Source organism: Myotis brandtii, unplaced genomic scaffold, assembly GCF_000412655.1.
Source record: "Myotis brandtii unplaced genomic scaffold, ASM41265v1 scaffold1042, whole genome shotgun sequence".
Classification (NCBI taxonomy): Eukaryota; Metazoa; Chordata; class Mammalia; order Chiroptera; family Vespertilionidae; genus Myotis; species Myotis brandtii.
The window spans coordinates 81581-108801 of record NW_005353506.1 but is presented as its reverse complement, the minus strand read 5'-3'; the positions used below and the strand labels follow the sequence as shown (position 1 = coordinate 108801).

The window sequence follows — 27221 nt, the reverse complement described above, 5'->3', positions numbered from 1 at the left end:
TACACACACACACACATTTTAAAGGCAATATCACACACATCTTGGAGTAATTTTGACATATTTGATGGTGGTTCTTAACAATCATGATTATTTTTTCTAGCCTGTGAGAACGTGATGATTGTGAATCGAACCTATGGCATCCTAGAGAGTATACATTATCCAAATCCCTATTCTGACAATCAGCGTTGCAACTGGACCATCCAAGCAACAACTGGCAACACTGTGAATTACACATTTTTAGAATTTGAATTGGAAAATCACCTAAACTGCTCCCATGACTATTTAGAGGTATGTATTCTGAAGTTAAGTACATGACTGTATTTTCAAATAAAGTTAGGCAAGCCAAACTAGAAGGCATCATGCCTTGAAGAACCGAATCCCTAACCCTGACTTACACATCTTTAATACACCACTAGCCATGGTGTTTGAGCAGGAATATTTCATGCCTCTTTTGCTGCATCATTGTAATATTAAAGATATTTAAGCTTTTAAATTATATGCACAAAGAGCTATCTATGTTTTTAGCTTCATTGTAACTTTCAGACTGACCGACCTCATGTTAATTAAATAATGCAGAAGGGGAAGAATAACTTCTATTTTCGGTTGGTTGTTTTTATGTTTGTTCTCTATAAACAAGAGATCAGAAACATGTTGGGTGTCACAGCTTTATTTAATACTTAATTTGCCTGAAATTAAGAATCATGATTTAGATTTTTGTTTTTATTTAAATTTATGCTCACTTAGTTGGCTTTTCTTTTTGTAAAACAGAAGTTTCTATTTGTTGTAATAATGACCACCAGTGACACTTATTCAACTCTCCATATATGGTACAATGCTATACAATAAAAATTGCTTGAAAATTAGGGAACCCAAAATATGAGGTAATCTGCTATTTTTATGATATTTTATTTACAACATTTTTATATATTTATATGCAACCTTTTTAGGGCTACAGATTGTAAAGTTAGGCAGCTACTTATTAATGTAATTATGCATTCATATATAAAATTATGAGCTAATATGTTAATTTAGAAATATTGATTTCTACTCTCACACTTCATAAAGCAATTTTACTCAAACAATTTACATATGTTTTGACATCTAGTTTTCATCTTTAATGAAATCACTTTTGAGTCATCTAACACATCAACTTTATATCCATTTATATTGTTAATATATAATACTTTTGAATCCACACTATAATGTTTTCACTAGGAATCTTTTCTGAAGTGAAGTACCAACTCTGATAACATTAGGGCATTCCCCCATCCCACCTGTCCACAAGGCGATGAGGTAGTGTTTATTTTTTAAGGTGATCAATGATTTTTAGAAGCCTTGCTTGTAAAGACTTCCAACATCCAGTATTTGTAATGTTGAGGGCATATTCTCAGGAAAAAAATACTTTATCCTCGTAAAAAAAAGTTTAACTCTCTTTTTACCAATTCTTTAAAAAAAGTATCACTGATTGAGGTTAACATATCTTTTCCAAATAGCACATTTCTTTTTCAAAACACGTAAGAGAAACTTTCTGTACTCTGAGAGGCTTTCTGAGGCTCTATAATAAGGATTACCTTGTTTCTGAGGGATAATTTTATAGGGTAAAGAAAACCTTGCTTTATATTTAGAAAACAATATTATAGAAATACTAACCATAGTGGTATTCAAAATGTGACACAACATAAAACAAACTTATAAGCACGAACTTGACAATGGTTTTAAAGTCCCCTTTCCTTGACCTAGTGATTAGTCTTTACACACTTAATAATGGTGTGCTTGTCTCATTCCATTTATCAGGAGTAGCCTCTTTTTTTTCTTTATGTAGCAAGATCTTGATCATTCTTTAAAAAATTAAATGAAAAGTTGATGTTAAAGCCCTTTATCGTACCACAAGCGCAGTAGTTTATCATATTATATTTTTCTGGTTGTGACTGTGTCCTCATGCCCCTGGAACTCTGAGCTTTGTGAAGGTAGGAGCCGTCTTCTACTCACTTTGTGACCCAGGCACTGATTAGAGAGTTGGGAATATTACAGGATCTCAGTAAGTTAAGGTTAAATCGAGTATCACAGAAATATTTTAGGATCCGCCTAATGACACTGATTAGAGAGTTGGGAATCTTACAGGATCTCAGTAAGTTAAGGTTAAATCGAGTATCACAGAAATATTTTAGGATCCGCCTAATGACACTGATTAGAGAGTTGGGAATCTTACAGGATCTCAGTAAGTTAAGGTTAAATCGAGTATCACAGAAATATTTTAGGATCCGCCTATTAATTAGTGAGAAATAACTGAATTCCAAACTGGCCTTTTGGTATAAGCCCTACATAGTAAATGCAATCCTATCGCCTTGGGCACAAACCAGAATAGAACTGATGGCCTTGCAGAGCGCTGTGTGTGCTGCAGTATTCTAGGCGCCATGTTGTGGTGTGAGAAAGCATAATGTGATAATGCAGAGAGGAGGAAGCTCGGAACTGGACTTTGAAGGAGGTTTAGGCAGAAAGAGTGGGGAGGAAATGAGAGGAAACCTCTCCAGGGACTGGACTCCATCTCGCTGGACTTACTTGAGGAGGGCATGGTAACAAGGCCCATCAGATAATTTTTGGAGGCATTTGAAAACTGTCAAATAAAAATTATTTGTTCCAGTAACTGCAGAGCAGCTCATGAGAGGCCCTTCATAGAAGGTGTTACAGGCATGCCATCTATCTTGTGCAACATGGATGGTGAAAGCAGCAAAAATACAGAACGAGAACCAGAAGTTCAGCAACGGCTTCCAAAGAATAATGCTGTTGCCAGAGGGAGGTGACTTTTTTCCATTTCTTTAAGCCAAGGGGCTTAAAGAAAGAGTGATCTCTGCAGAGGCTGGTCCAGGAGGGAAATGTAAAAGCACAAATAACCATTTAAGGAGAGCAGAACCACAAACACAAAATCTATTTTCATTATTTTAATAACTTGTAGTTATTATTTCAAGTGACTTAGCCAAGTCTAAATTGAGCGACCATTACTACAGCCAGCATTGCGTTATGTTGAATTAATAAAACTGAAACTCTGAAAGGACTTGATTAGGTGCTGGTAGGACATTGTGCCCAACTTTGCTGAGGGGTATGGGCACCTAAGGAGCCTACTGGGAATCTACTCCATCCTTCAATATTTCGTCTTGTGGGCAAAACAAAATGATTGAGCTTTGGAAATAAAATACTCAGTGGGAGGAAGGGTCATTTGTTTAAAGGAGTAACACCATATTGCTTATACAGTTATGGAAAGCTAACTTTAAGAATTATTCCTATATTTTACAATTTGATTTCACTTTGTCATTTTTGCTTTGAGTCTGAGTCTCCATGTGGAAGAGGAGATTTGTTACAGGTGACTGACTATACAAACAGAAGTGATGGATTTGGGAGAAATCATCACAGAGATGTACAGGGAGGCCAGAGCACATGTTATAGATCAACAGGAAGGAAAGAAAAGAAGAAAACTAGGAGATTATCATGCTATGGAAGCTGAGGGAAGAGAGTATAATAGAATGTGACAGGGATAAATAAGGTGAGATTCTCCCAAGGGGTCAAGAAAGGTCAGGGTTGAGCAGTGTCCTTTGGAGACCAGCATGACTGTGGGCAGAGCCCAGTTTGAGGGGTGGTGGGAGCAGGAACAAGGCTGTAGTGTGAAGGGGCGTGAAGGGGAGAGAGTAAATGTAGAAGTCTAAGTCCATGAATTCAATGTCTGAGTTCTGTCTAGAAAATCATTAAGTCTTGGCCTCTTTTCTCCAATCCTTATCCTTTATTTCCCTAACTGGTCCTCAAGTGACAAATTCTCATGGGACACCTTCCTTTGCCTGTTCTCTTGTATGTCACTGTCTCTCAAAATGTGGCCCAGGATTGGATGCAACACTCCAACTAACCTATTCAGGACCAGGTATGCTGGGACTGTGTCATCTGGTTCACATACGTCTGGTGTTGTAGGCTGAGGTTAAATGAGTTTATCGTCAGTCAGGTCATAATGTTGGACTATAGTAAGACCTATAATCTCCAGGTCACTTTTACATGAATTGTAATGGCTTTATAGCCATCCCCAGGATATTACTCTTAGTAAGTTATATTTTGCTGTTTTGCTTGAGAATTCCATCACTTCATGACTCCTCTAAATCCTTATACTCTGGTCTGTAGAGCATTATTCATTTGCACATAGATTCTTTGGCCATTGGATGATGCTTATTTCAAATACTCCAAAATGATAGGTTTCTTTAGTTAATATTATCTACTATTGAACACTTTTACAATAGCACCATTTAAACAACTTGGTAATAATAGCAGCTGATCTTTATTGAGCACTTATTATTTGCTAGGTAATTAGACACCAGCCCTCTAATGTTGGAAATATACCCATCTGACAGGTGAGACAATTGAGGTAAATGCAGGTTATCCACCATCACAAAGATTATAAGGGGCAAAGCTAGTCTTTCTAGCAGGTTCTGTGGCTCCAGGCTGATGCGTTTAGCTGTAATACTACACACCTCTATCTTTACACTCTTTCCTAATTTTCTTTCCCCCTCAAAGGTGATGTGAAGGAGTGGCCATGAAGCCCTTAGTCTACCACTCTAGTGACACCGTCACAAAGAGAAATGTGTTATTTTAGCATGGCTTCTCCACAGATAAGCATGGCCATTTATTATAATCACCCCTTTCTCTGCTAATTGCTGACAAATTATTTTTAGTGTCTAATTTAGAATTTTTCGAAAAACAATTACTGTCAACCTTACTCATCTGTGAAGTTCCAGAATAAATCTTTCCCACATTTTGGAACTTGACTACTTTTTCCTTCAGACCTCTGGCAGTCCTGTGTTTCATTGTTCTGTTTTATATTATTTGTTGCAGGTACACACTCAGACTAACCCATGTAGAAAAGATGAGTGTTTGTGAAAGGACTGTTACTCTGAGGAAAGTAAGAAACCTCCTGGCACACAGAGCAAATGAAAAAGCTGGGAGAGGGCAGGAACAGAGGCAGCTTAGTGGATTCTCTTCTCTGTCTTGCTGCTTTGTGGCTTCTCCCTGCATTGCATACACCATTCCCATCTCTCTCCCTCCAAACTTCCTCTGAGTTTTTGCAACCTCACAATTTTAGTTTCAACATCGCCACCCCAGCCATGACTTTACATATTTTTTTAAATCCTCAGATGAGGATTTGCTTTTTGATTTCAGAAAGAGAGAGAAGAGAGAGAGAGAGAGAGAGAGATGAGAGATGAGAGAGAAACATCATTGGTTGCTTCCCACACTCTCCCGACCAGGGATCGATTGAACCTGCAGCTTTTTGGTGCACAGGACTACAGCCAACTAAGCCACATCACGACCGTTTACCTCAAGCACTTACAAGCAACTAGTCTTTCCCTTATCAATAAATTACTGCACAGGTGGCTCATCTTGTTGAGCCTGACAGCAAAGGCATGGATGTAACCTGTTTAGGGACGGGTGCCCCTCCAGGCAGTACGACCAGATCACAGATCTCTCTGGTCACCGATCACATGTGTGGGCAGAGGCAGACTCTGTGAGCAGGGGCATGGATTCTGCTGACACCCTAAAACATTTGTTATACACATCCAGCAAGATTACAAAATTAGTTCTGTAGTGATTGTACCTTTCAGTACTAGAGGATGTAATTCATTTCAACCTGGAAAATTTCATCTAAAGGATTGACTGTCATATCTTCTAAATTGGACTTCATTGTCTTTCTTCCAGTTTCAAAATCATACCAGGCAAGTTTCCACTTCCCCTTCATCATGGCATGCTATCTTCTGCAGGTGTCGGCTCAATCCACATTTTTATCTTCCTTTTGCCCTAATGATAGCTTTAAAAAATAGACATTTTTTTCCCTAACTGAGCTGTTTCCCACAGTTTAGCTAATTTGTATGTGTGCTCAGAAAATGATCAGGAAGCTCCTGTGTAGCCTCTTAATTAATTTTTTTCAGAGGTTTCCCCTTTTATTGTTGTAAAAGTTATCCCTGATTTTGTGGACAGAATTTAATTTTTTTAGAATTTGTCATTAAAAAAATTCTTTCCTTTTTTCGTTGATTCTCTTTTCTTTCATTGCTAATGTTTGGGGTCCATGGACTCCTGTCTCCTTTTGAAGTCTGGCTCCTTAACACCTGAGGCTTGTGATGATGTGTGCATCATCCAGGCTCTGAGGAAATCGACCCACTCTTCTCTTTTGGTCTCTTTTGCATTAGCCACCATTTCGTTGCTGACCAGAATTAGTCCAGGGTAGCACTTTTCTTCACTATTGACTTTCTGAGAGAGGAGAGCATAAAAAGAACTTATCAGGTGCCATGCTTTTTTCCAGAAAAAGACATCTGAGAGATGTCTAGATGGTTGAAATGATCTCCCCATGGTCACCCTTGTTTATCTCTTTTTGTTCCACTTTTTTCTCTATAAAAATCTGTAGTCTCTACTGAGGAAGAAGCTGATACTAGAAGATCAAGTCCCCACAACTAGCTGCTAAATCTGGCTGCATTCCAGAATCACCTGGGGATCTTGTTAGAAAAACATATTCCTAGACCTCACCCCAGACCTACTTAATCAAAATCTCTGGGGGCCCCCACAAGGCCCTGGTGCAGCACTTGAGGCCACTCTCTATAGCCCACTTCTTCCAGGACAGCTCTCTTAAACCAAAGGACATATATGCATGCATCCCTAACCAATGGACACAGACACTGGGGTGGTGGGGGCTTGCCGGGGCTGGGAAGGGATGGGGGAGGCGGTCAATCGGGGAAAAAGGAGACATATGTAAAACTTTAGACAATAAAAAAATAAAATAAAATAAAATCAGCATAAATAAATAAATAAATAAATAACTCTCTCCTGGGCAGTTATAAATATTTTAATAGTATCCTCTTAACATATTACCTTTGAATACCACTAAAGTTTTTTTTTTCAACAGGTCTTATTTTTCATTGGTAGAGCAGAATTATATGCTTTGGCTCATCAAGGCCTGGTGATACTATTATATTTATCTCATTATGGGAAAATGTCAGATTACTTTAATTTTTGGGGATTTTGATTCTAAACATTCTCCTACCTTTCCTTGTTTGCCACTATTATCTTCCTTTACACCCTTTCATGCCTTTCTGTGCCTTTTCCCTTTTCACTTATGTCATTTTCTAGTCCTCTTGATTATGTCAGTGACTTCTGTTAAATGCATTTCCCACTAGTCTTTATAAGATTCGTTTTGTCTCTTGCCAAATCCTCTTGCTGATGTCATCATGTTTACCAGATGTTTATATCATTGTTTGTTACACTCCCATGTCCTCCTTTCAATGACAAAAGAATGCATTTTAAATGAAAGAATGGGTGGAAATATCAATATCCCTGAACCTTTCAGCCCTACATCCATGTTTTCTAAGTCTGAGCAGCGGTTTCCAACTGCAACTATAAAACATCAGGGCCCCTGTGATATGTGGTTAGTGAAGGTAATACTAGCTGTTGTGGAGAGCTCCTAAATTCTCAGATGCTTGATACAAGTTTATTTCTCAATGACATCAGAGTTCAGTGTGGGTGTTCCTTGCTTTCCTCATGGTGATTCAGGAACCCAGAGAAAGAGGAAATCCCAAGGAGCTATGCGGAAACCCCATAGCTCTTTCTTTGACAAATGTTGATAGATGTTTCACAAATAAAGAGACCTAAATTCTAATAAATCTGGGAAAGCTGGATAAAACACAAATAGGGTTTGTTTTTCTGTTCAGTTTTTGCTGTGGTACTGCCTCCAACTGTTACTATCATAACTATGCATTGCTCATTCATTTAACCATTCATCCATTCATTCAGTTATTTAAATATGTCAAATTTTAGACACATAGGCCATGATTTGACTGTTTTAGCATCAGTTTTTCTTGTTTTCATGGAGGAGACAGGTATTAATCAATTTATCACACCATACAAATTTAATTACAAGCTGTGTTAACTGCTATTAGGGAATATTATTGGGTGTTCTGAAGACATGAAACGGGAGAACCCAGCTCATCTGTGGGTTGGGGAAGTTGCCCTGAGGAAGAATAACTGAACAAGATGTGAAGGAAAATTAGGGAAGTTGAGTTTGAAGAACTGTTGAGGATAAAGCCAGACACTAGTTTCAGTGGTAAAGACAGATTTTAATAAGAAATATACTGCTGCAATAGGGAAGGGAGTCCAATATGAACTGAACTCTTAAAGGGAGAATGAGGGAGACTGGAGGGCACCAGCAGGGGTTCCAGCAGAGTCAGGGAAGTGAAAAATTCCAAAGGCTTGTGCAGTGTCAGTGTGATTAGGCTGAGTCTGCTGCAAGTTAGGCAATGATGGAAGATAGGAGTCTTCCTCCCACAGAGACTGGGAGACAGGGCCTTGTTCTTTCTGATGATGACATTTCAAAGGAATGGTTTTCAGATCCTTGAGAAAGACACTCCGGAATGTAGGAGATGCACGTACCTCTCAGAGGTAGAACGGAAGGACTCACAGTTCTAAGCCCTTTTCAGTAGATTTTCTAAGAAAGGTGGTCAGGCTTGTCTTCAGGGGTTGGCTGGTGGTGGCAGTCTTGAGCTTCCTCAGGCAGGCACTTTAAAGGGGATGGGCATCCTAGGGATGCTGCCTAGAGCTGTTAGCAACTATATTAGGTGTTCAAGTCTTTAATGTGGGGGGATGAGGGGATGGAATAATTTGCACTGAGAGTTTGTAGTTTTTATAGGCCAGGCTTGAGGCCTAGTAGAGATGGCTGCCTGACTAGAGTTGGGTCAAGGAGAGAATCTTTGTCAGACCTTAAAGAAGACCAGTGGGCTGAGGTCGAGTGAGCTTCCAGGTGGGCGGGGCCTGCAAGCGTAGAGTGTGGGCATGTGTAGAGTTTCAGTGACCCCCTGAAGAACAGCAAGAGATCTTTCAAGTGTGACCAGAGAAATTGATTGCTCAGAGTAACACTTTTAAAAACTCCGGTTTCCAGAATAAATTGAAGGGAGGTAAGGGTAACTCTGGAGATCCAGTAAGGGGTTGCTGCAGTCCAGGAAAGAGAGATGATAGCAGTTCTTCTCCTTGTATGGGGAAGACTGTAATAGACAGACTCAAGAGCACCTAGGAACTAAAATCCACAGAATTGGATAAATGTTTGGATGGGAGGTAGGTAATACAGTGAAAAAAACAAGGATGTTAGGATAAAGCCTTCTAGAACTGCGTACAGGGGTAACAAGCAGGGGAGAGAGTGGGGCTGTCCCTGAAGGGGGGAACACTAGGGGGACACCAAAGGCAGCATCACACAGATTGGTGTTTGCCCAGAATTCTGACTCACTAACATCTATTGGGCATTAGTATTCCACAGAACATTCTTAGGAAAACATTATTCTAGGGATATTTTCTAAAATTTTCCTGTTTTTATTCTCAAACCAATAGTGAAACTTTTAAGTTCATGAGATACTAGAAAGTTCTCCTTCACATCTAAGATGTTTATTTTGAGAATGACAATAATAAATGTCCACTATGTACTAGACACTATTATAGACTCTTTGATAAATATTATTGCTTATCCTCATGTTATGTGGATAGTTCAGCAATTGGATTTTTTACACTCATTTAATAGACAAGAGAACTGGGACTAAGATAAGTAAGAATACTTAAGACTACATTGTCTAGGGTCGTGGTCGGCAAACTGCGGCTCGTGAGCCACATGCGGCTCTTTGGCCCCTTGAGTGTGGCTCTTCCGAAGCCTTAGGAGTACCCTAATTAAGTTAATAACAATGTACCTACCTATATAGTTTAAGTTTAAAAAAGTTGGCTATCAAAAGAAATTTCAATCGTTGTACTGTTGATATTTGGCTCTGTTGACCAATAAGTTTGCCAACCACTGGTCTAGGGGATATGAAGCTCCATTCAGACTCAGGTCCTTCTAACTGGAGTGAGGTTTCTAAAGCCACCTGGGCTCAAAGCTTGGATTCACCACATTAGCTGTGACCTTGGGCATGGAGTTTAACCTCTTGCCGCCTCAGTTTACTCATGTGTAAAATAAAGGGAACAAGTACACCTACTCATAAAATTGTTATAAGATAATCTACACACCTGGCACATACTCAGTACTCAAGAAATGTTTCTTATTATTCTCCCACACTTCTCTGGAGGGAGCACAATTCCCCTGTGGTCATTCATATTCTGCCTTCAAACGTTCACTTGGGCAGTGTAAGTGTGATTAGGCTGAGTATGTTGTAAGTTAGGCAACATGTATTGTTTCTTATCCTATAACAGCCTCTCTCTCTTGCAAACGCCATCTCCATCCCCCGTGACCTGTCACTTATGAATGGCCGCTCTTCCCTTGTGAGGTCTGACCTCCTCTCTCAGGCAGAGCCTTGGTCTGGTCTGTTTAGAAGCTCTGATAATTCTGAATTTGTTCTCTTTCTCTTCCAAGTTCCCTCCCTTCATATATGCAGTGCTTGATAGGACTTTGATTTCTTTTATCTTTTAAAGACTTTTCATCCTGTCTAATAAGTGAAATGTAAATAGTTTGTGTTTGTAGCACACATCACTGTTGGTTACACGATTCTCTAGAGGTCTCAGACACAATGACCTCAGTTTCCAAATATGTTGGTTTAAAGACAAACCAAAATTGGAAACAACTCCAGATGCTACTCTTTCTGTTGTGACTCTTCCTGTCTTTTTCTGGAGGATTCTCTAGAATTAGAACTGCTTAAACCAGCTCTCTTATATCTGCTCACTACTATGGGAGGCTAATAATAAGCAAAGATTTAGTAACTCATCTATTGCTCACTCATAAGAGAATGTCTTATAGGTGCCCAAGCTACACAATAGAATGTACAACCTTGTTCAGTAGTCTCAGTACTTGTTCAGTCTAACCTAGTGCTTAAGATTGAAGACTGGAACCAGATAGACTGGATTTAAACCAGACCTCATCACTAAATAGCCAGGTAACCTTTAGCAAGTTACTTAGTTTCCAGGTGCCTCACTTTCCCCATCTATAAAATGGGATAATCATTGTAAATGAGTATATATCTATATCTATATCTACCTATATATATTGTGCTCAAATGAGGGAGGGCAAAAATAGGTTTACAGTTGTTGGTATGGAAAGAAACATGCAGATTATGATTATCACAATAAATTTAACTCTGTGTTGCATACTCACAACTACAAACATACTTTGCCAACCCCTGTATAGATCTATCTATATATCTATCTATCTATATTTAGTCAGAATAAAGCTTGGCACATAGTAAACACATAAATATTCACTGCCATTGTTTGCAATAATTCTAATGTAAAAGAAGAACCTCAGATATAGAGAAATTTGCAAATAAAGAGCCTTTACTTTCTTAGGTTGAAATACGATTAATAGTTTATTTCTTAAGACACTTAATTTCCCTCTTGCTTTCTGTCTGCAGCCTACTTCATTAATGTATTTTGACACTTCTCACATTTTAGTCCACTCATTGTACTAAAAGCTCTGTTGAGAAATATAATGAAAAATATGTTGATTCCTTTGATTTACAGGAGTTTTTGCTATTATCACTGTAACTTAAAATAGTTTTCATTATTCTCTATTATTACAGAGAATAAGGACTTCAATATATACTTGACTTTAAAAATTCTTATTTAAAAATAAATAATTACCAATGAAGGAAACAAGAAAATATTCTCAAGGAGTTTATGCCTTTTAAAATGTTGAATTACTAAACTTTTACAAACCTCAGTTTCCAGAACTCTATAATAGGGATAATAATACAACTGCATTATAGAACTGTGAGAAATTTTAAATTAGGTAATACATATAAAGGGATTATGGAGTTCCAAAATGGTGACACAGTAAGTGGAAGCTACAATGACACTCTTGCAGGACAAAACTGGGATTACAACAAAAATATGGACAAACAATCCTGAATCACAAATGAAGACTAGCTGGAGAGAACCCTGATAACCAAGGATGGAAAATGGAGACTACATAGAGACTGGCAGCCAAAATGAGGAGACAAAAAGAGAAGGGGAAAAAAAAGCCAAATGAAAGAACAAGAGAATTCTCTAGAAGAACAGCTAAATGAAATGGAGATAAGAAATTTATCAGATATAGAGTTCAGAATAATGATTACAAGAGTACTCAACAGCATGAGAGAGGATATAGAAACTATGAAAAAGACTAGTCAGAAATGAAAAATGACATAGCACTAATAAAGAACAGATTGGAAGGAATACACAGCAGATTAGGGGGAGTTCATGATTGGATCAGTGACTTAGAAGACAGGGTAGAAAAAAATCACTCAATTAGAGAACCAAAAGAAAAAGCAATTAAAAAACAGGAGAACAGCTTAAGGGAGCTGTGGGTCAAAATGAAATGTAACAATATTTGCATTATAGGAGTTCCATAAGGTGAACAAAGTGAGCAAGGGATAGAGAATATGTTTGAAGAAATAATGGCAGAAAACATCCCTAACCTGGTAAAGGAAATGTCACACAGGTTCAGGAGACACAGAAAGTTCCACGAAAGAAGAGCCCAAACAAGCTCACACCTAGACACATCATAATAAAAATGCCAAAAATTAAAGACAAAGAGAAAATTTTAAAGGCAGCAAGAGAAAAGCAATCTGTTACTTACAAAGGAGCTCCCATAAGGCTGTCAACTGATCTTTCATCAGAAACTCTACAAGCCAGAAGGGAATGGCATGAAGTATTCAAGGTAATAAAAAGCAAGGATCTGAAACCAAGAGAACTATATCCAGCAATATTTTAAAAAGATCATACACCATGACCAAGTGGGATTTACTCTAGGGATGCAAGACTGGTCCAATATTCACAAATTAATAAATGTGATACATCACATAAACAAATTGAAAGATAAAAATCACATGATCATATCAATAGGTTCAGAAAAGGCACTTAACAAAATCCAGCACCCCTTTTTTGATAAAAACTCTCAGCAAAGTGGGAATAGAGGAATCAGACCTCAACATAATAGAGGCCATATATGACAAACCTACAGCCAACATCATACTCAATGGGCATAAACTAAAACTATTTCCCTTAAGAATAGGAACAAGACAGGGATGTCCCCTTTCACCACTTTTATTCAACAAAGAGGCCCAGTGCACAAATTTGTGCACCAGTGAGGTCCCTTGGTCTGGCTTGTGGGATCAGGCCGAAACCGGCTCTTGACATCCTGAATTGCGAGAGGGTGAAGGCCAGGCTGAGGGACCCCACTGGTGCACGATCGGGGCTGGGGATGGACGTGGGAGGTTGGCCAGCCAGGGAGGGTTCCAGGGCACGTCTGGCCCATCTCATTCAGTCTCAATCGGCCAGACCTCAGCAGCAAGCTAACCTACCAATCGGAGCATCTGCCCCCTGCTGGTCAATGCATGCCATAGCAACTGGTCAACCCTCTGCCCCCTGGTGGTCAGTGTGCATCATAGCGAGTGGTTGAGAGCCTTAGCATATCATTAGCATATTACACTTTGATTGGTTGAATGGCTGACTGGACAACCGGACACTTAGCATATTAGGCCTTTATTATATAGAATAGTATTGCAACTCTTAGCCTCAGCGAGCAGACAAGAAGAAAAGATAAAAGAAATCCAAATTGTAAAGGAGGAAGTAAAACTGTTCTTATTTGCAGATAATATGATATTTTACTTTCAAAATCCTAAAGACTCCACCAATAAATTACTTGATTTAATAAATGAATTTGGCAATTTAGCAGTATACAAAATTCACACCCAGAAATCAATAGAATTTTTATACACCAATAATGAATCCCCAGAAAGAGAAACTAGATAAATAATACCATTTACCATTGCAACAAAAATAAATTAAGATACTTAGGAATAAACTTAACCAAGGAGGTAAAAGATTTGTACTTGGAAAATTATAGGATGTTGAAAAAGGAAATAGAGGAAGATATAAATAAGTGGAAGAATATATTGTGTTCATGGATTAGTAGAATTAACATAATTAAAATGTGCATAATACCCAAAGCAATCTATAAATTCAATGCAATCCCTATTAAAATGCCATTGGCATATTTCATAGACCTAGAACAAATAGTTTAAACATTTATATAGAACCATAAAATACCCCAAATAGGAATAGCTGCAGCAATCTTGAAAAAGAAGAACAAAGTTGGAGGGATCATAATATCAGATATCAAGCTGTATTACAAAGCCACTGTGCTCAAAACAGCCTGTCACTTGCACAAGAACAAGCATATGGATCAATGGAACAGAACAGACAACCCAGAAATTATCCCAAGCCATTGCACTCAATTAATATTTGACAAAGGAGGCAAAAGCATACAATGGAGTCAAGAGAATCTCTTCAATAAATGGTGATGGGAAAATTGGAGAGATGCATGTAAAAAAATGAAACTAGACCACCAACTTACACCATACACAAAAATAAACTCAAATGGGTAAAAGCCTTAAATGTAAGTCATAAAACCATAAAATTCCTAGAAGAAACCACAGGCAGAAAATCTCAGGTATATTGCTCATAGCAATATGTTTGGGGATACAGCTCCGTGGGCAAGGGAAAGGAGAAAATAAACAAATGGGACTACATAAAAAAATCTTTACAGCAAAAGAAACCATCTACAAATTGTAAAGGGGGCCCACTGGATGGAAGAACATATTTGCCAATGATACACTTGATAAAGGGTTAGTATCCAAAATATATAAGGAACTCGTAAAACTTACCAAAAGGAAGACAAACAATCCAATTAAAAAATGGGCAAAGGCCCTAAATATACACTTCTCCAAAGTGGACATACAGATTACCAAGAGACATATGAAAAAATACTCTAAGTCACTGATCATCAGAGTGATGAAAATTAAAATGACAGTGAGCTATCACCTCACACCTGTCAGAATGGTTACCATCAACAGATCAACAGGTGACAAGTGGTGGCGAGGTTGTGGAGAAAAGGGAACTGCTGGTGGGAATGCAGCCACTATGCCACTATGGGAAACAGTATGGAGTTTCCTCGAAAAATTAAATATGGAACTGCCGTTTGACCCAGTGATCCCACTTCTATGAATATATTCTAAGAAACCGAACACCAATCAGAAAGAATGTATGCACCCCTATGTTCATAACACCACAATTAGTAATAGCTAAGATCTGGAAATAGCCCAAGTGCCCATCAGTAGATGAGTAGATAAAAAAGCTGTGGTACATTTTCACCATGGAATACTCTGCAGCAGTAACAAAGAAGGATCTCTGACCCTTTGAGGCAGCATGGAAAGACCTGGAGAGTATTATGCTAAGCGAAATAAGCCAGTCAGAGAAAGACAAGTATCACATGTTCTCACTCATATGTGGAATCTAATGAACAAAATAAACTGATGAACAAAACCAATCTAGAGACATAGAAGCATGAAACAGACTGTTGAATCTCAGAGGGACAGCAGGGGTGGGTATGTGGGTGGGAAGACATATAACAAAAAACTTGTATGCATATACGCATAACCCATGGACAGGGACAATAGGGTGGTGAAGGCCTGGGGTGGGGAACTGCGGAGGGGGGGCCTAGAAGGGATTAATGGGGGCAAAAAGGGACATGTGTAATACTTTTAACAATAAAAATTAGAAAAAAAAACAAATGAAGGGCTTATAACAATACTCAGCTAATACATATTTATTAAATAAATATTGTTTATCATTACTTCAACATAAACACAATTTCATGGGTTAATTTTGGCCATCTAAAACATTCTGCATAAATGAAGAGCTATTTCCCAAACAGCTTCCCAATTGTGATGAGCACAGATTGGCCTCATGTGCTGAAAGCAGGGCTTCTGTCCTCCTTTCATTCTTACTACAGAAGCCTCAGGATTCTCTGTCTGAACCTAAGAAGTGTGCTGTAGTCCTCTTTGCCAGCTGGAGAAAGGCAGAGAAGCAGCTGAGATTTATGGGTCTGCGCTGACTTTCATCATCATGGCACCTCCGCAGACACTTCCTGACAGATGAGTCATGCTTCCTGGAACTGTCTTTCACAGAAAGTTCTCTTCTAGGAGGCCTGGCATTTGGCTTAGAATTCAGAGATAAGTTATTTCAATTCTGTGTCCAACTGCTATTCAAACACATGCATAAAAGTGACAACAGTATTCCAAACAACTCAGTGTATGTCTCTCTACCAGATGAGCCTAGCATTGCACAAAGCGTGATCTGGATTCAAAAGGAGTTTAGGATGAAGTGTATCTATTGGTTAATTAAGCCAAATATGTTGTAGTGTCGATAAGTGTAACCAGAAGCATTTTATAAGAAATTAAAGATGCTAAAGTTGCCCAAGTAAAATGTTATTTAATTATAAAAAGTTAAAATGAGTGATATATCAGTGTGATTACACTCCCTTTTCTCAAAAGGAAATGCTGATCCTTCCTAACCATCCCTCACAATAAAGGATCTTCATGCCGTTGCTTTACTTTGCTGCAGTTAATGAGGCAAACCCACCAGCTTCCCACAGAGAGCCTTTGCTCTCAGATTCCAAAGAAAGTCTGTGTGTTCCCCCCTCACTATTCTCTCAAACATGAATACAGAATCCGGATGAGTAATAATGAGATCTAACAATACTTTCCACACTACCCGGAAGCCACTAACATTACATTAGATGCTCAGAGCTCAAATTGCTCTCTCTACCTTCCTTTCCTAGCCTCGGTCTGCTCAGCGAGGCCACCGGAGGCAAGTAGTGGAGGCCTCTTCCACCATCTAACAGGCGCACAGCGATCAGACTTCCAAATTTTAAACTTAGGAATCCTTGTTTTAGTTAATTATATTAATTTTCTACGTTTTAAAATAGGAAAGATTTTCTATTGTAATATCTCAGAAGTTTGTTTTTTTAATGTCAACTCTACTCTTCAGTTCTTACATTTGCTGTTTAACGGGCTTTCTTTCCCACTGTCCAGGGTGGGGACGAGTCTGCATGACAGGGCGCGAGGGTCTCTGGCTCCGGGATCTGTGATTTCACCTTGTTCTGTGAACAGGGAATATTCCTCCCTGTTTCTGAGTCCATCTGTAGCAGATGCTGAGGCTTTTAGGAGGCAGAATAATTCTTTTAAGTGTTTAGTACTTGCACTGTAGTGATCCAGTTGGCAGAGGGAAGGCTGCGGTTCATGGAATGAAATGTTCACGTACACATGGGAGAGTGTGCCAGGCTTTCAAAGCATTTCCCTCACCACCAGGGAGGGAATTAGGCAGCTAGTGCTCCATCAGTGACTATCACAACTTATGTTTGTAAGGAGTCTTTAGTCCATGAACATCTCAAGCAGTGTTTTTAAATAAAGAATTAGTCTAATTAATAATAAAAACTTAGTGACTATAAAAAAGGAAGCACTAGGAACAAAATATGGTTTTAAATTAATGTTGGGGGAGATTACCTTATATAATAACATTTTAATGGGCTCATTTTCATGCATAATCTTGCGATACACATAAAATACTATGGATATAGACAGAATAATATTTTTACTAGACCAGCTGGGTATTGAGAACCTAAAAAGGTATGAAATTTTGAGACTGGAAAAACATTACCAGTGCATATCTACATTGCTATGTTAATTGGTCCCCAAAGATAATGCTTCAAAAATAGGCTTATCTGATCACACCAGAATCCACATATTGTCATTGCAGGAAATTTGGAAAATATAGAAAAGGCTAGATAAAATAAAAATAACCTAAATTACATCACTATTGATAATATTTGGCTGTATTTCTTTCCTGCAGCTTCTCCCTATGTGTTTATTTTAATATTCTAAGGGGATCAGTCTCTACATACTCATCCCCCCATAACTTTTTTCCCAAGAAATAAGAGCTTGTGAATGTTTCTCCATGCCACTTATTATACCACATCATTTACAACGTTGCATCTTCCAGCATCATAGGGCAGCCACCAATTCTTGTCATAGAGCATTTGAAGTCTTTTCAAATACCTACTGTTATAAACAATGCTGCCATAAACATCTTTGTAGTTAAATCTCTGCACACCATCATGATTAGACAATGATTAAAAAAAAAAAGAATCAAATCAGCCTCGGTGGCTTCCAAAATGAGTAATAGAAAGAAAGCAGAAATAAAAATGCCAATGCACCATTAAGAGCAGACAGCAGCCAACCACTGCCTGGAAAGGAGACTATATGGTCTCTATTTGTGACAGACCTCTCATGCTGAGTGACACAGAGTAATGTGGTCTCCGATGGGTCTCATGTTGTCATGCGATGCCCAGCACTGTGAGTCATTCTTTAATTTTAGACCGGTGTTTCACATTTCCTGCCCCACCCTGTCAGCACATGGCTGCATGGCTTTTCCTGTGCCTTGGGGAAGATGTGTGCCTGTGTCAGAGTGCTCTGTGTGGGACCACGTGTCTAATTGTTGGTGGTGAAATGGCACCGGGTGTTCCCAGCGATTAGGCCTTGGTTCAGCAACCTTGGTTCCTGAGTTCAGCTACCAGTAAGAGAAGAATTCAGAGCCAAGCAACTCAAATCATAGTAAACGTTTATTTAGAACATCCCAGGGGTAGGAAAAGTGAACCAGCTGGGCGGGGGCTCAGGAAACAAGTTACAGAGACAAAAGAAGGGCCCTTGGAACTTAGGAGAAAGAAAGAAAAGCACACCGGAGAGCTCTAGAGAGCAAGAGTGCTCTGGGTTCTTTGTCTTCCTGGTAGGGACTTAGGGGAGGTCTCAGGGGGAGGATCTCTGTAGAATATTCTTTAGCTTTCCAGGTGTGTCTCCTCAGGGTCTGGGTCTCCACTGATGGATTGGTACCAAGGCAGGGTCATTAGTCATCACAGCTGGTCCTGATATCAGGCATGGTATCCCTCTGTTTGGTTTTGCTGCTTTTCTGGGCCTGGAGCTGAAACACAACTGAGGCCTAAATGTCATCTCTAGTTTGACCAAAACTCAGTCTCTGTGGGCAGCAGACTGAAGGCTCTGCTTCCAAGATCATTTGATGTAGGTCAGAACCTCATTGTCTGAGGGTTTAGTGCTTAAGGGACTGGTTGTGCAAGGGATTGCATGGGACCTGTACAAAGCTATTCTCTGGGCCCCTTGCTCCTCCTCTAAATGGACCTACTGTGTGACCAGCGACATGCCGGGGGAGGGTCTGAACCGCATGGCCAGCGATATGAAAGGTCAGGAGGTCTAAAGTGCATGACCAGCCATGTGCTAGGGGAGGAAAGGTCACCCCTGGGGGTGAGGTCCTTGTTTTCTCAGTTTTTCGGTTGCTAGGCACCCGGGCTTTCTGCCGCAGGCTTGTCATCTTGCTCTGCTCATGCCTAAGTGCCCACCACATCACGGAGGAGACTTCACCTCCCGGGGCCATTCCAGAGCCACCTAGAGTCCACCATGCTCTGTGTATCCGCTCTCCTCTCAATGTCCGTGTAATGTATGCTCCACAATTTGATTAGTTTCCATCCCTGGGCTTTTCTCACCCACCGTGGGAGCCTTTTACCCCACTCTGTGATGCTTGTTGGACAATTTCTACTGTTGTTACAGGGCCAGTGCAAAGCCCTTCACATTGAACGTTAACTCCATAAGTTCCAAACTTATCCAGGAGATTTGTGAATAAACTTCGGCAGCAACATTCTTAACAAGCACTCTAAGAAGGCAGTTCCCATGGATCCGTTACAGTTGTTTTTCAGGGTGGGGAAATCTGCAGAGATGTTCCAACAATTCACCAACCTCCACCCCTTTGGAGCTCCAGTGGCTAAGCAGGGAGAGCTGTGGGCTGGCCCGACAGAAAGGACAGAGGAGGCTGCAACAGGAAAAAACACATGTAGAGCCATTTTCCTCACCAGGTATCTCTCCCCTCTCCACCTCACCAGGACAGCGCTGACAGACTTCCTAAGGTGCCCTTTACTACCACCTCCTGCCATGATCCCCCATCTGCCTCCTCCCTGACACAAACACCACGTTTTCATTTCCCTCCACAGTATGATTTGTGTAGGGCCGTGCACCCTGCACATCAGGAAAGGGTTCAGTCTCCACACACCACTAGGTTGTCTTAGCAACACGTGGTAAGTCATGGCCGTCCACCTCCTCAAAGTGATTCATTGATTTGTTGCTTCCCTGTCTGGTCGGTTAGGGGTGATTTCTGTGAACTGTTGTACATAAGTCAGCTCAAGTTCTCTCTAGCCACCATCTTTTTTTTTTTCTCTCTCTCTCTCAAAGCTATTTCTGGACTAGTTTCTTTGGAAAAAAATGTTGGTTCCCTTTGCCTCTGACCAAGAGTTAGAATAACATTTTGAGCATATTCCAAATGCCAGGCCTCACACTTAAACTAGTACATGATTTGTCTCACTTGCTATTTAAAACAACCTTATGAGATTAGAACCATTATGAGGCCAAATTTATAAAAATACTTTTAATTAAAGAGGTTAAGTAATTTTTGCAATATGATATTCTCAGCATATTTTAGAGCTGGGCTGGACTGTGAACCTAGACAGACCCTGACCATATTGAATATACCCCACTGTGTTCCTACAGTGCAATTTCTTTCCTGCTTCCAAATGAACTCTAATCTTCTATTAGTGACATTGACTTAAAAAACACACCACTGTATGAACTCATTATGTATAGTCCTCAGAAATTTAACTATCTATCTTTATACTGACTAGAAGTTTTGTTCTCTACAATTATTAGGGGATTCTCCATTACACCTAGAACTCTCCCAGATAGGTTATTTTAATTATATATTAAACTCTGAAGGATAAAGTTTTTGGAATTTTTAAAGATTTATAATAGAAAATGGACCAAAAAAAATTTTTTCCAGAAGTGTCTCCATATTTTAATGACATTACCCCAAAGAAACTTTTTGTTTAATTTAACTACATTTACTATATTTATTTAGTTCTTAAAATTAGTACTCTACTATAAAAAAGAATGTCTTTCCAGAAAATTTTCAAGTAAATAAGAAAAACAATAGTTTTTAAAAGTATGATTAGATTCCAATCTGAAATAGAAAGGACTGAGTTTTAGTTGTTACCATGTTTCTAAAATGTGTTTAGAAGTTAGTCTATATACATCCCAATCTCATACATATGAGATAATTTTATCCTTTCCAGTTACACACACACCCCAATAATTAAGCAGCAAGAGATACTTTGAAAGTACACTGCGTTCTGAGAGTTCTTACAGTTCATGAACTTGATTGCCACTGAGGGAGCAGGCTGAAGTGCACATTAGCTGACTGGGTTCCTCCGGACTTGAGTTCCAATGACGGCTAACATACCTATAAAACCCTTAATTTTATAGAAATTGTAAGATACGTTTTCTGTCAGTGATGCGTTTTTGGTTTCATATTTTCCAACTTAATATTTAGTAGGAATCCACAAATAATTTTATATTGCAACTGGAGTCTGAAGTCACAAATGGTCTGATAGCCTATGCATGTATCAAATTATCAAAGGAAGTAGATAGAAATCGGTAAATGTGGCTAGGCAAGAGATTTCCTTCCTCTTTGAATGTCCTAAGAGTGGTTGAGATGTTTCATAGTTGGGGAAGGATCCAAACCACAAAAATCCTAAATGAATAGTCTCCTTAAGGGAATAACTGAAAACATTCTACAAAAGAGGTTTTGTGTAGACACATATCCACATTTGAAGATACATTTAATTGCTAACTTGAAAATATAAGCATCATTTCAGGTATTTAAAAAAACCCCACCTCTAAACACAGTTACAAAAATTAGAAGTGCATATTCAAAGTGAGAATCTCACTCTTTCTCTTCTTAATTTCTATTGGTTGCCTTTATATGGATTTAATTCCAACCTCACATATTTGTTCAGACCTAGTTGATGTTTAGGCTTTCCAAAAGAGGGGAAATCATACTCTTAGCAGGACCAATGCTTGCCAGTAGTTGCAATGACTCACAGCTGGAATGTCCTGTGGTTAACATTTTGCTCTGAAAACAGAATCAGAGGGCTCCAAGGGGTTGCCATGGTAACCAGTATTTGTATACTTTGAAAAATGACTGTTCCTGTTTTGTGTGGTAAATTTACCCTGGAATGAATTGCAGAGGTGACGTTAGCCATCTGTGTGAATACAAACAAATAACCTGATTTAATTAAGTGTAAACTTTAGAAGGACATAAAATTGGGGATATGAGATTACTTTTTGTATAGAGGTATTATTATTTTGTACTAATTAATTTATTAATTTATTTGAAATTATATTTAAGCACTTTCATCAATGTCTATTTGATATTTATTTTAATGTACCATTCTCTCCCTCCCAAAGGCAAAAAGAAACAAATTATCCTTGATCAGTGTTCCCCCAAAACCCAGTTCCTTTACTCCTGTCCCCATCCCATTTTGATATTTATTTTAATGTACCATTCTCTCCCTCCCAAGGCAAAAACAAACTAATTATCCTTGATCAGTGTTCCCCCAAAACCCACTTCCTTTACCCCTGTCCCCATCCCATGCACAAGGTGTTATTTAAAAATGATTGGGATTCAGGGATTCTCTTTCAATGAAGTAATCCTATCTGGAAAGAAGAAAAAAAAAATCCCGTCAAAATCATTTGAAAATGTCAGGTTTCTTAACCTTGCTGAGCTAGGAGACAAAATTACTATACTACTTAGAACCCTGAATAGAATCTGAAATATGGTTCCTCTGAATGTCACTGGCTAATATTTCAAAGATCCACCAAGCTTAGAACAACATGGTTATAGAGAAATCTTACCTTATGTCTTATTGGATGAAATGAAATAATTAAAGCTTTGGTCATTGGACTACAAAGTTAAGAATGAGCCTTTTGGAGTGGAAAACAGTAGAGTGTTTTCTTACTTATTATGTCTCTGCTTGGGAACAGTATGTTTATTTCTGAATTAATTCGTTTTGCTTGGGATTCATACACTGAACTTAAAAAGAGTGGAGCTGAGCTAAATACTTTTCACTACAGTGAAACAGCACTTAGCAGTAAACAGATTGCAACACGGACCTCCTGCCCCACCTCCACCTCCTGCATTGGAGTGGGACCTGAGGGCTGCAGCCAAGGGCTTTGGTTGTGGTTACCTGTTCTTTTTATGTTGCTTTATTCTTTTTCTTATTTTTGCTTCTTCATTATGGCTTCCATCAAATATCTAGAATGTTAGACACTTGATAATAAATATACACATTTGAAGCAGCAATATTAAAAAAAAAGGAAACTGAATTGATAAGCCTGAAAAATAAATTTCAAATGTGTAGGTTTACAGTGAGTGATACAATGGACTTCTGAGCTTCTTTTTAAATCTCTGCTGACCTCCCTCCAAATCTCACAAGCATGTATGTCTATTGAACAGCCAATTTTGAGAACTCAGAATGAGACAAGCCAAGATTTATGAACCTGAGATTCACATGACCTTGAACAGATCCAGACCCTTTGCTGCCTAAATAGAGCGTGCTAGAATTTAGGACTGTAAAACCCTAATCTGTATCTAACTCCGCAGATAGTTTTATATCATAACATTTTAGTAAATAAAAATAATTTGGTCAATTTGGAATTTGTTGAGTCCAGATTATACATTTTCCTTTCAGACACATGCAAACACATATGCTCTCACACACTCTTACATACGTGTAATCTCCAAGAGAATAATCAAGGAAGTCCATGATCAGTACCTTCTGTTTTGTTGCCATCCCAAGGATAACTGGAACCAAGTGCTAAAGTGAACAGTCAGTGGTCAAAAGAAAATATAATGGCCTTTACTTTTTCCATCTCACAAACCATAAGGAAGCCAGTGCTTTTGAATTATTTTTCCTGATTGGAGAAATATGGCAGAGAGGTTTATTTTTTTAGTTTAAAGGTATACCTGATGAAATTATTAGATGAGGCAGGTAAAGGGTGCACAATAGGATATATAAATACCTCAGTGGAGAAATGGGCCTTAGCAAAAAAGTTCCAAGAGAAGAATTACAAATGGGCAATAAACATGAAAAAAAATTCAATCTCAAAATAACACAAATTAAGACAATTATAAAAAACACGCACAAATTTTCACTGTCAGCACCAGCTTTAAAATAGCCACAGTTGCCAAAGTTCCACCGCACAAAGCATTTCTGTAAACTGCTGGTGGGAGGGGACATTGGGATAAACTTTCTGGTAAGAAATTAAATAATATACATGAAGAGCCAAGAAAGATTATACTCTTTGATTCATTTCCCTTATAGGAATCTTTCCTGGGGAGAACTTTAAATATTAGGCAAATATTTATTTTGGCAAAAATATTGGAAATATCCTAACTGAACAACAGAATTGTAATGTAAATAATATCTTATGCTACCATTATAAAAGTTTACATGGATGATATAATGACATGCTTAGTATAAAACAGGGAACACAATGACATGGTAGCCCAAATTATACATACATATACACTTACACATGTATGTATATACACACATACAAATGAAAAAAATATTGGCAAGCTAAACTTCTGGTTTAAACAACACATCAACAGTGATTATCTTCAATGTGATTAATTTTTTATTTTCCTTTTTCAAAACTTTCTAAAATGTCTGATTTTTATAGTTAGTATTTATTTAAAAATTTACATCTTACAATTACAGTACATTTATTGAGCTTCTCTTATGTGTCAGTATGTGAACACATCTCATTCAGCCTACTATTTCCTTATTCTGTGTCTGAATTATACTTTGGAGGGAATTTTCTAGGCTGACATAACACCAAACAATATTTGGATTTCCAAATTATTTGGCTTAGAAATCATCCCCGTGACTCTCTCTCTCTAGTTTTCTATTTCGCATTCTTATGTTAAGCATCTGGTACTCGACCCACCTAAGCAGATTTAACCTTAACTTTTGAACCAAGGAACAGATTTTGCTAAATGAATAGACTTTACTTTTTCCATCTGACAAACCATGTGAAGCTTTTTTACATTGGGAGGTTTCCCTTTGATTTCAGCTCTATGACGGCTCGCGGAGGATAGGACGCTATTGTGGAGCAGATATGCCACCTTCAGGGAGCACCACGGGCTCCGTTCTTCAAGTGCTGTTCCACACCGATGGGGTTGGTAATAAGGAGAAAGGATTCCAGATGCAGTGGTTCGTTCACGGTAAGCCCAAGGCGGACCTCAGTCATAATTCGTAGTTGCTATTTGACAAGAACTGGCCCCGTTCCAAGTCTATTTGGAAACTATACCATCAACACCAATTAAACTGAGTAGTAATCTTGTGCTGGGCCTTAGAAAATGTTACTCAGTCATTGTTGGCTCTTGGAGAGTTAAAGCCAGTTAGGGCTAAGAGAGGAAGTGATGTCAAAGCGAACAGGATTTGGATAACTGCTTAGGTAGGTGCAGTGATACATTGCTTAAGAGAAAGAAAGGAGCAGAATGAAGTTTCTAAGAGTGAAGACCTGTAGGTGGGTGTGGCAAGGAAATTGCAAGGTAGGATGGCGGCCTCCTAGGGAGAGTGGAATAGAATGAGATGTAAGGCTTACCCTGACATAAGGAGAGAAGGAATGATGGGTTAGAAGGAAAAGGGAGTCAATCAGAGAGAGAAAGGGAGGAGCAAGGATTGCACTACCAGGGAAGCAGGAGGAGAACTAGTGATGCCCCGAGCCAGGAATGTGTGTTGTGCCTGCCACATAGGTAGGGGCACGTCAGAGCCCATCAACGAACTGGTGGTTGAGGAAGCAGGTAGGGTCGCTCAGATGGTTAGAGCATTGTCACAATATGCCAAGGTTTGGGTTTGATCCAGTCAGGGCCACATACAAGAATCAACCAAAGAATGCATAAATAATTGGAACAATAAATCAATGTTTCCCTCCCCCTTTCTCCCTAAAAAAAAATTCAATAAATAAAAATTTAAAAAAAAACTTTTCATTTTTCTGAAGATGAAAATTCATTTAAAAATGTTTATTTATTAAATTGATTAGGGTGACATTGGTCAACATGAACATATAGGTTTCAGGTGTGAATTTCTATGTTACAAGACCTGTATATTGCACCGTGTGTCCACCACCTGAAAATTCATTTTTAACAGTAGTCCTGAAACTTCTAGACTGACCTCATGTGGCCCAGTCTAAAGGCAGTGATTCTCTAAACCTACTCCCAAAAGCAGCAGCAGAGTCACTTGGAACTTGTTAGAAATGCAAATTCTCAGGCCCCATCCCAGACTTTCAAAATCACAAACAGGAGGCCCAATAATCTCTCTTAACTGGTCTCCCTGGTGATTAATGTTTGAGAACCACTCTCCTAGCATGATCCAGACTTGAAAATTACAGTCCTTGTGAAAATTATAGTAGCAGTTCTCAACCACCGTTCAGGACTCACTGGTCTGTTTCAATCAATTTGAAAGAGAAGAGGAGTTGCGGTGTTATAGGAGGAACCACATACAGACATCCAAGCTATGGCCACACTGTCAAAACCAAGGGTGAGCCCACGGCAAGGGCCTGAATGTGTGTCATGGTTGACTCTTGAGGGTTGTTAACATCATAGTGCATTTATTATATGAATCTCATGCTATATATAACTGAATAGCCCTGTTATATATTTAAGATGTTAGACATTCTGAGACTATAAACTGGAGACTGAGTATATTTCTGTTAAAAAATAAGAATGGGATTTTCAGTGTTTAAAACTATTCAGTGGTTATCCACAGAGCCACTTATAGCTTGAAATAAACTATAATGAATTCCCAAAGTAAATGAACTATAATGATTAAGCTTGTAGAAGTTCTTGACCGTCCTCTTCACCAAGCAGGTAAATTTAACCTTGGATGCCAGTTTGTGGATCTGTTAAATGAAGGGGCTGGATTGATTCATCTCTATAATGCAGTTTGTCTCTACTATTCTGTGACTTAGAAATGGCGTGATTCTAAGGAAACTGGAGACAGTGTGAAAAGACCTAGAAGAAACAAAAATCTTGGGAAATGATCCAGATCTTCAAGGACAAGTGTTATTTTCCAGACAGCGATTCTCAGGCTTTTATATACACACTAGAGGCCCAGTGCACAAAAATTTGTGCACTCAGGGGGCGGGGGAGGGGGGGGTCCCCCAGGCTGGCCTGTGCCCTCTCGCAGTCTGGGACCCCTCGGGAGATAACGACCTGCTGGCTTAGGCCTGCTCCCGGGTGGCAGAGGGCAGGCCCAATCCCTAAGTGCAGCCCCTGGTCAGGCTCAGAGCAGGGCCGATTGGGGAGTAGGGGCGCCGCCCCGTCATGCACAGAGCAGGGCGGATAAGGAGGTTGTGATGCCACCCTCAGTCACGCTCAGGGTAGGGCCAATTGGGGGGTTGGGGCAC

The 27221-nt window shown here is 39.1% G+C and overlaps 1 protein-coding gene across 1 annotated transcript in view; it reads left to right on the top strand.

Moving 5' to 3' along the window:
- The window catches only part of LOC102243297 (cubilin), a gene marked incomplete at its 3' end in the record, with an annotated part of 182298 nt that overhangs the window by 74063 nt on the left and 81014 nt on the right, over nucleotides 1-27221 (top strand). Inside the window, exons 27-28 of the mRNA XM_005856727.2 lie at nucleotides 101-288; nucleotides 24885-25035. Coding sequence (XP_005856789.1) covers nucleotides 101-288; nucleotides 24885-25035 — 339 coding nt within the window. The remainder of the gene's footprint in view (nucleotides 1-100; nucleotides 289-24884; nucleotides 25036-27221) is intronic.